General features: G+C 34.8%; 1 protein-coding gene across 1 annotated transcript; it reads right to left on the bottom strand.

Annotated features, from left to right (window-relative positions):
- Nucleotides 1-71: 71 nt before the first annotated feature.
- Nucleotides 72-8311, bottom strand: LOC149256857 (uncharacterized). The gene is made up of 3 exons (XM_089457519.1): nucleotides 7551-8311; nucleotides 2599-2684; nucleotides 72-495 (listed from the first exon to the last, which is right to left on the bottom strand). Exons 1-3 carry the CDS (start codon nucleotides 7903-7905, stop codon nucleotides 490-492), a joined length of 447 nt encoding a protein of 148 aa, XP_089313645.1. The 5' UTR covers nucleotides 7906-8311; the 3' UTR covers nucleotides 72-489.
- Nucleotides 8312-10052: the final 1741 nt, after the last annotated feature.

Raw genomic sequence — 10052 nt, forward strand, 5'->3', positions numbered from 1 at the left:
ATAAAAGCAGTTTACAAAGCAGTGACAAATATGAGTAAATTGAAAATAATACTTTTGAATGGAAGGTTGGAAACACAATAGCTGGATTTATTTTAAAGTTGGACCCAAAATAATAAAACAATAAAAACTCTTGCAACACAAATATGCCTATAACTTTGCAAATAATATAGGCATGATCATCCTTTATTTTTGGTGGCTCCTTTTGCACTAATGGTGAAGCAAAACATCATCAACATCTAAAACCTAACTCAAGGTGGAAGAGAATAATACCTACTCTTGCTACTAGGTATTTGGCATCACCAAGATCATGTTATACTACTTAGTCTTGTGAGGAGTTTCCAGAATCAATTCAGTACTGGGATTTAGTCGAGGTTCAGACATCAAGAACCTTGATGCCAATCCAGCTAGTTCAGTTGCATCTTCATTTGCATATTGTCCATCTAAGGACAAGTCCATCAACACCAACACATTCTTCACTTGTATCAAATCCTATGCCTGCAACAACAGTTCCCACATCATAATTTTTGACAGAATTTCAAATAACCATGGAGAATGACATCGATAAGTATCACAAGAGAAACTTCAACCTGTACTAGACATATATGAAAATAAAGGTAAAAAACACATGTTTTTCTATTTGTACCCAATTATTGGTGATGGAAACCAACAAAGGGAAGGAAATGAGTTTCCATAACCAAGAACATTAAGGATAGATTTTTTAGGAAACTGCAGGAAATAAAGGTAATGCTAGGAAACAATTTTGAAAAAGGTGAAGAGAAGATCTTTTCATTGAAGTTATTTCCCTTCACCTCCCATAAAATATCTTATTTGTTTTACTTGATCTTTCATGTTATAGAGATATTACTTTTCATTTAGTGAGCTAGGGAAGGATTAAAAAACCCTTTATTTCTTTATTTCTAATTTTTCAACTACAACTTCTAAAAAATTAATGCAAAAACATCGAAAGCTGCCAAGAAATTTCCAGAAACCAGTGAGGTATTTCCAGCCTTTTGGAAATGATTTCTCGCATCTGCATGTATTTCAGAAACCAAAATACTTTCAGTACTGGCTAGAAACAGTTCCCAGAATGCACTGCTTCTTTTAAATCCAGTGGAAAAAAAATATTCAGATCAAATAGATCTTGAAAAACTCTTGAATAATGAAACATAATAAAGCAAAGCAATCACATATTGCAAGCTGAAATGCTTTTTTCCCATGGAAAAATCGTAATTTTATTCATATTGAGTAAAATTACATGTTGTAGATGCTGAAAACAACATATGCTTTATCAAAACTTGTCCCGATGGAATCAGGATCTAAAATAATTTACTATCTATCTATGCTTTCCTACCTTTCTTTTTTTTCCACTTTCCACCAACCTTCATTGTTGGGTGTGGCTGTGACAATAGACATTTGTGCTTCATTTGTGGCAACCGGGATTTCTTTTTTAGAATCTGAGCTTTCTGTAGAGTGTGCTCTCTTGCTCCCTCCAATTTCTTGCACTCGGGTGTGTTTCTCACATTGCTGCTATGGATTGGTTGACTTTAGAACTATTGCAGATTCAATCTGATTTTCGTCGTTTTGTGGGTTGTGTGGAATGCTTTTTTCACTGATTTCTGGATTATTTCCTGGATATTTTTCTTCTTGAAATATGTTGGTGGTTTTTGTGTTTTTTTCCTCTTCTATGTCTTCTGCCCATGTGGCTGAAAATTGCCATCCTTTATGCTTTGGTGGCTGTCTTCTTTTCCTGTCTTTTTTGTTTTGTGGGCATGCACTTTGTAGATGACTAGTTTGACGACATATTGCAAGCTGAAATGCTATAAGAATTATAGTCTATATAAAATGTTTTATATCCATTATGATTATAAATGAATATGCTACGAGACTAGTAGCAGTAAGGAGAGCTTAGAAAATTATCAGAGAAACGATTTATAATTGTAATTTTTTATTTTCTTGTAATGGTGATGGCAGGGACAGTAAATGTATAGCATATGCTAGAAAGTACTAGTTGATTGGGAACAATAGGGTTGCAAGATGGAAAATAAAAAGAACACGACTTTATGGATTCAAATTTCATATACAATTCTAGCCACCATATTAACTTTAAAAGTTAATAACATATTACAAAATATTACATATTTATTTGCCCTAATTTCCATTTTTCATCTTAGCTTCATAAAAGGACAGAGGTGAGTGGTCGAAGTAGGATGAAATCCAAATTCATTGAATATTTGCAAACCTAAAATATCCTATATGACGAGAATACAGCGCACATAAAACAACAATTGATCAAGTTAAACAAGTAACAAGGTAAAACGATCAAATTTAAAAGAGAAATGACTCAAGGATTCTGTTGTTTAATGAAGATGGTACCTTTTCCTTCAATGGAAATGTGAAAAAGAGAGTCAGACCTGTTTATGCTACTTGATTGTATCTTCTACTTTACGTTTTCCTATAGGAAGGGAAAAGTTGAGAGGATGTTTGTGTGAAACAAATTTGAAAAATTGTAGCGTTGACCCATAATAAAACATGAAAGTAAATAAATAACGAGTGTGTTTGTGGTTTTCATAGAGATAAAGAGAGAGAGAGAGCATATACATGACTAGGTGGGATGTGTTTCCCACTAAGAAGGTCCAATAGAACTGTCCCATAGCTATATATTACACTTTTAGGAGTTACTCTACCTGCATCAATGAGAAGGAATATCCATTAAATACATTTAATGCTTGCATGTCACAAAATAATTTCCTAGAAAAACTTCCAGTTGAGAGGATGTTTGTGTGAAAGAGATTTGAAAAATTGTAGCATTGACCCACAATAAAACATGAAAGTAGATTAAAAAATGAGTGTGTTTGTGTTTATCACAGAGATAAAGAGAGAGAGAGCATATACATGACTAGGTGGGATGTGTTTCCCACTAAGAAGGTCCAATAGAATTGTCCCATAGTTATATATTACACTTTCAAGAGTTACTCTGCTTGCATCAATGAGAAGGAATATCCATTAAATACATTTAATGCTTGCATGTCACAAAATAATTTCCTAGAAAAACTGCCAGTGTTATGCACAAGAAAGAGATAAACTTAAATGATAAGGAAGATCCATTAAATACATTTAATGCTTGCATGTCACAAAATAATTTGCAAGAAAATCTGCCAATGTTACGCACGAGAAAGAGATCAATTGAATGCTAGATGCTGAACTAATAGCTATTCTAAAGAGAAAAAAATGAAAACAATCTATCAACAAAGTCAACAATTCTTGTATAATGAGAATTCAACATAGAAAAAACACAAAGATGACAGGGATGGACAAAGCTTGAAGACTAAGCAAGATCAATTACACGTATATTGCTCGTTTTATAAACAGAAACAACAAGACCAATGACATTAAATAATATATAATGAACGAACTTTATACTAATATTGAATTAATAAGATTCATTAATATCTAAATCTATGATGCTGAGAACTATAAGTAGGAATTTTGAATTCCACAAATTTATCTTTCGAATTATCGAAATGTGAAATTATTTTTAACTAACACGATATGTGGTGGATGAAGGCAAAGAGAAACAGTAATAATGAAAGAATATAAATCCAACAATGAAGAGTCGCAAATATAAGAGATGCCATCTAAAACCCAAAATATGGTTGGAGTGACATAAAGTTTTTATTCTAGCTCTCCAGCATGCATTATTGAAAATATCGTGTATTAAAAGCCCCTCTATAAAAAGCATATAAATTATACTAGTGAAATTCCTTTCACCTATTTTTGAAGTCGAAAATTTTATTCTAATTAGATATTGCCACCTGCACAAATGAAAGGCCCCTCTTCCACATGTTGGGGACACATATTTATGATTCAGGTGTGGAGCCCATGTGTGGCAAATAGATTTAAGAAATACTTTCTTATCGAAGCATATTCTCGTAGAGGAAACAATTCTACACCATCATCTTAGCCAAGTTCAGTTCCCACCTCTTCACATCAATTATTTTCCACAATGACCATACTGCACAGGATACAATGCATCGCCAACTCTTACTTGAATCAAAATAAACATCGATACCTAGAACTTCAATCATCAATGCCATTAGTTATGGTTAAGGTTACACTTCTCCTCCAACATCGTAACCTGGACATTGAGAACCATCTCTCCCCACCTCTTTGGTTCTTTATTAATTCCCTCGATCTCATTAGGACAGATGCTAATAGAGGTATTCAGGAGAAGATCTCCAAAGATTATTTGAAATTCAAATGAATTGCACCATAACATCCCCTATTCCAAAACTTCAGGTTGGCCTTATCTACACCCTAGGGTAATTCATATACAACTACACTATAGCATAAGAGTCCCGAAGGTGGGTGTCCTACACCAGAAAGTGTTTTCCAACCAATATAGGGGCCCCGCCCAGGTTTGAAACTTGGTTTATCTGTCTAGCAAGGCTTGTGGGATATTGGCAGTCCCACTGACTTGACAACAGGTCTACCAATTCTCCTGATTAAAAAAAAACTTCAGGCTTGTTATCACCAATTGTATACTGAGACCGATCATCATCTTCAAAGGGGGCACAATATTTGTGCATATTTTTTATTTGGCAACCTGAATCTCAGGATCATTTTGTTTTTTTATGTGCTATAAATTACAAAAACCATGGTTGATGCCAATGTTTTTTTAGTGATTCACATCATGCATGCCCTCTATGGGACTTCTCTACAGTAAGAAAACCAAAGTTGTCTTGTTCCTTTGCAAGGTGCTACCCCTTAAGCATAATTCTCACAGACAAGACCTCCTATAACATGAATTTGATGTTAATTTCTGAATGCCAGATCCAATTTATGTCCCAAGTAAATTTTTATAACCCAGAAATTTCATTTACCAAGTAAATCTTTTCTAAAATTGTTGAATAAAAATACTCTGTATTTTAACAATAAATTTGACAACAAAAGCACAAATATCAAATCAATCACATGCAAAAAACTATAAACCCTCTGATTTATCCTTCACTTTTATTTCTCAGAATAAATAAGAATATGGCGCATATACAAATATAGAATTCTTACAACAAATGGAACCTGAAAATTTGGCTCCCTAGAAAAAACGAACTGCACCGACACTACCTTCCTCCCTCCTAGCCATCATACATATGGCCTGTGTGTAGTAATATCCACAAATGCAAACTGTGAGAAGTACTATCTACACGAGCTACCTCCCTGAACAAGTCAGCCCATGCGACTCTCCTAGAGTTAGATATTGGGTATCTGTGAATCTGGTGCTCAACAACTCATATTGTCTTAGCCTCCACTAAGTTTCCTTCTCTGGACTTTTCCAGTTGAAAAATTTTCTCTCTTTAGTCTTTGAGTCTCTCACTGCTCACTTGATGAAATGTCTCTCAAATTTGCAAATTACTTGTAATTGTAATGTGTCTTTCTCCTTCCCTTAGGTTTTCTTTATAATTCTCCATTCCGCTATATCCATAACCCTAATCTCCAAAGTATATCTAGAATTACATAGTTTTTACAACAAATGGAACCAGAATAAGATATCTCATACTGTCCACATCACTATCACTGACCTTATTTATACGTGCTCAAAAATAAATAAATTCCCTGCAGGTCTGGCAGTACTTAAAATAGCATCAGAGAAATACATATGCCTCTGTCTATAACAATAAGAACCTCATCATTTTTATGATAAAATCTGCAATTTATTAGAGCTGGCGTGTGAGAAAAATAAAAATATCCATTAGGCTTCAAGATCTGTGCCCACTCTGGGACACCGTGCTTGAAAGGACGGTAAGTAATTGCAAATTTACTAACACCACAACTAGTTGGATGCTTAATCTTATAAGTGACTGGAGATGAAGATGTTTTTGCTTATACATTCATTTAATACCTCAAACTTTGCATAGTAAAAAACTCATATAATCATCGACATACCATGCCTGCTTACAACAAGAATGCATGCCTACATAGATTACAATGTAGTTGGGTGCATAAGATAAGTATAAGGACACAAGGCTGAAGTTTACAAGTATGGGCATTCACGTGAGAAAGATTGTTGGCTAACCAATCAAACCAAATCTACACAAATAACCACTTTGTAATTGAAACTAGAACCACAACATCCCACTTTCAAGCTCTGACATCACTAAAAAATGCTTGTAATAATGCTACAATCAACATGTAAGAATAGAAGAGTGTAGGACATCTACAGGTTAATGGAGACTCATAGCAACACAATGTTTCTGAGCATCTAAAAATATGACATCAAAACTTCTTGTTGCCCCTATAAATCTATATACAAAATCTGAATATGAGCCTGCATATATATTTTGTTTGAGCATGACAAGCTACCGGATTTTATTCAAGGCATCATTCCTTATTCTACATCAAATTACAACAAGCCACTACATCAAATTACAACAAGCCATAACTAGGTTGTTGGCTGTCAAACATATTCTTTTCTCGCATCATAAAAATAAAATATGGTTGCCATAATAAACCTTCAAATATCCATGCAATCATATCCAATGAATTACATAAGACTTGTATGGCACCAAATATAAAAATAGATAATTTACTTCCAATGCATGCTATAGGAGATACAACTCCACCTCATAATATATTCAAATATAGCATGCAGCCCAAGAAAAGAATGGATTGGGGTTGCAATCCCACCCATCCAAATAAGGAAAACGAGTAGCCTAATGGCCATTTCCAATGGCTTAACCATATGCTCAAGAACTCCTCTACTCAACAGATTTCATCCTACATGTGGCCATTCAAATTGACATTGGAAATGATAGAGATCTGAAGGAATTGCATGCCAAGAATATAAACTTAATCAATAACCCATTTCCACCATACTTCAACAAACAGCAAAGGCTGGTATAAATCTCGTCATGGCCCCCAACTCAACACCGAGGCCAAGTTCCACCACAATAGTTCTTCAGAAGTATTCCCAAACAACTAGATGTATACATATACAAACAGAGAAGCTACAACCAATGCAATAATTGCTCCATCACCCTCAAAATGCAAGCATAAAATGGTTCACATGGCTTCCAGAGCGTTCAATACCATGGGTATGGAAACTACAACCATGTAAAGGTTATTTCCCCATTTCCATCCAAAACATGGGTGAAATAAAATGGTTCAAGGCTTCCAACAATCTCAAGGTCATGGGTATGTGCATGGGCCAAAGGATAAGCCATGGTAAGTGGAAGGAGGGTTTCCCAAGTCAAAACAAAGACAAATAGAAAAGGATAGGGAACAATCAATTTCCAAATTTGCATCCAAGTAAATAGACGATATACCCATCATATAATTCCCATGCAATATGGCTAGGTGTAGGCCTTTACATGGCTTGGCTCATGGGTTTGCAAATATACTTTAATAAAATGAGAAGAGGTAAAATTTGTGGAAGAAGAGCTGAAAATAAATAGTCTGACTGAGGGAAACAAGGCACCCAAAAAATACTTCAAACTCATGCAACAAAACATTAAAAATGCAAGGATAAAGGGTAGTTTAAGAGCCACAAATCCTACCTCCTTTTCTTCCAGAGGTGGCTAGACGGCTTTCCCCTTCTTTGATGATCTTTCCATGGCGTCCGCTGCCTTCAACCACGAAATAGATTCCCCAAGAGGCTGCGTTAATGTGTGTGAAATCGACCCTCAAATAACTTCTAGTTTTGGGATAAAAAAAGAGAGGGTCGAGCAAAAAAAAGAAAATATGGCCTCTTCTCTTCAGAACTGAGACTGTCCAACAAATGCGCCTATGCCTGAAGCAACCACCACGAAAATGGGTATCCAATGGTGCGAGTAGAGGTGTGATATGGACATTACAAAGGTAAGGATTATGGCCAAGTGAAGGTCGCTCCTCCACATCAATGGAAATTTTCATATGTGCCTTTTTCTATCTCCGTAATGATTTTTAGGATACCGCTAATGACTTCTCTGCCCGTATTTGCATAAGATTCTAAGAGCTTGGTGCACATGATTCTTCTTCTTCATCGCGTACATGTAGGGAATGTAGTAATCTTCTCTTTGATATGAAATGGGGTTCCAGTGTCGAATATCTTCTTGGTCAAAGGTCGAATTTTCCGAAGTTAGGGATTTTCGGGCTGGAAATGGCTGGGTTGACATGGGTTGTTGGATCTATGTAAAATGGCCTCCGAGATTGGAATTTTTTTACGGTGCTCCTCAATTGGGTGATGGTTCTTCTGGTGGTGAAGGAATCCATTCCAGTTAGCTGGAATAAACTGTATCCAAAACCCTTTAAATTGGGAAATTTAGGACGACATCTGAATTCGAGATTATATTCTACCCACCAGTACTTTATTCAAATTTAGGTTGTGATAAAAATGTGAAGAAAATAATAATTTATCAATTTTATACTAAAAGTTAGAGTAAACCTTAAACTAATATTAATCATTGCAATTAAAAAATTGATGAAAGTTGATTAGAAGCGTGAACAACATCCTTTAATTAAAATCCTTTATGTCTTTTAGTCACTTTGGTTCAACATAGATTTAATCTATGATATAGGACTTCCCAAACATATGGTAAGCCTAAACCAAATCAAAACTAATTAAGATATATAAAACATGTATGGTCACCTTTGGTACTAATGTCTCTTCCTATGGTAACTTCCAACCTGAGGATTGCTTACTACTAGCTAGATCTCCAATGGACAAGAAATGGTGAAGGACTCTTTTACTCTATTTAGGGGAAAAAAGGCAGACTTCTATTTCCTTGTGTTTGGATTTGGACGGATGCTTGCTAAGGTGATAAAACATGCTAAAATGGTCATAGAATTGATTTTACCATCAATCACTTAATGCTCCCCATTACAAGGGAATGATTGGGGAAAACACGAAGAAAGAAATCTCTACTGATATAACATGTGTTTAATATTTTTTGGGCGCCAAAGAAACTCCCTTAATAAAACGTCTTCCGCCAAGTTTGTTTTAAGACAATTGTATTTCACTTAGTTTACTACATTTTTTCTTATGACAATTATATTTCACTTGGTTTGAGATATTTTTTAAGACAAGTTTAATGTTTAAGAATTAAAAAATGTCTTACACTACCCTTTCTCGTAGACATGCACCTTTCAAGACCTTTCCAATCTAGGAAATACACATGCACAAATTCCAAGCATTCCCTTAGCCTCAAGTAATACTAATATGAGCTAATAATAAAGTGTGTGCATATTAACTCAAGGATTTGAAACCCAAAGTTTACTTTTGGGTGGGTAATGTTATAGGCCCATACTATGCTTGGCTAATATTTGGCACATGGATAATTCAAATGTCTAGAATAAAATGAAATAATGATATAGGACTAACCTGAGCCAAAGCATAGTACAATGTAGCATACATTCTTGCACCCCTTTCTCTGTAGAACACAGTTCTTTCTACTAAAACCAAAGGTTTCACATTTTAAAGTTGTTGACTCCTAAGAATATAAATGCTCCATACAAAGCCCCAACATTGATAGAGAGATCATTTCTTATGTCCCTGATATGTTGTAATCTAGTCATTAGTATCTAATAAGAGTCTATATCATACAAAATGAGAACATCACACATTTTGATGCTCTATCTATCCAAACAAAATATTTTCGGCAGTAATTTGTCATACAAGATATTTTCAACTACATACTACTTTGTGTTGACTTTCCAAAAGATAATTTCAAAGAGAAAAGCACAGGTAGGTGTGAAGAAGTATCTAACAACATTATAATAAAGACTTTATCAGTAAGTCCACCACTACTTCCACAGACAGGATGTGAATTGTCCAAAGAATGATTATGAGTATTGGGTAGTGAAGTATAGATCTTGAGTTGAGCTCTTTAACAAAATTTCTATTCCGCCTTCATGTCCAAGAAAAATAATTAAATCTTAAAATGTGACTTTGAAGTGGATATCTTAGTATCTAGTAGAATTGTTATAATGCTAGCATAAGGATTCTAGTGCCAAAACATTAACAACTTTAATTCCTACTTGTGGAGGGAATAGTTTTTGGATTTCTCTACAAAGTCTATCCC

This window comes from Pinus tabuliformis, chromosome 7, assembly GCF_031772625.1.
Source record: "Pinus tabuliformis cultivar Carrire ecotype Pingquan chromosome 7, CPIR1, whole genome shotgun sequence".
Classification (NCBI taxonomy): Eukaryota; Viridiplantae; Streptophyta; class Pinopsida; order Pinales; family Pinaceae; genus Pinus; species Pinus tabuliformis.

Bases quoted from the DNA above. Each gene is read 5' to 3' on its own strand.
- LOC149256857 (XM_089457519.1), bottom strand. From the start codon at position 7,905: ATGAAAATTTCCATTGATGTGGAGGAGCGACCTTCACTTGGCCATAAT. The intron at 2,685-7,550 runs GTAGGATTTGTG...TCATTGATGCAG, and splicing joins CACCTCTGGAAGAAAAGGAG to GTAGAGTAACTCCTAAAAGT.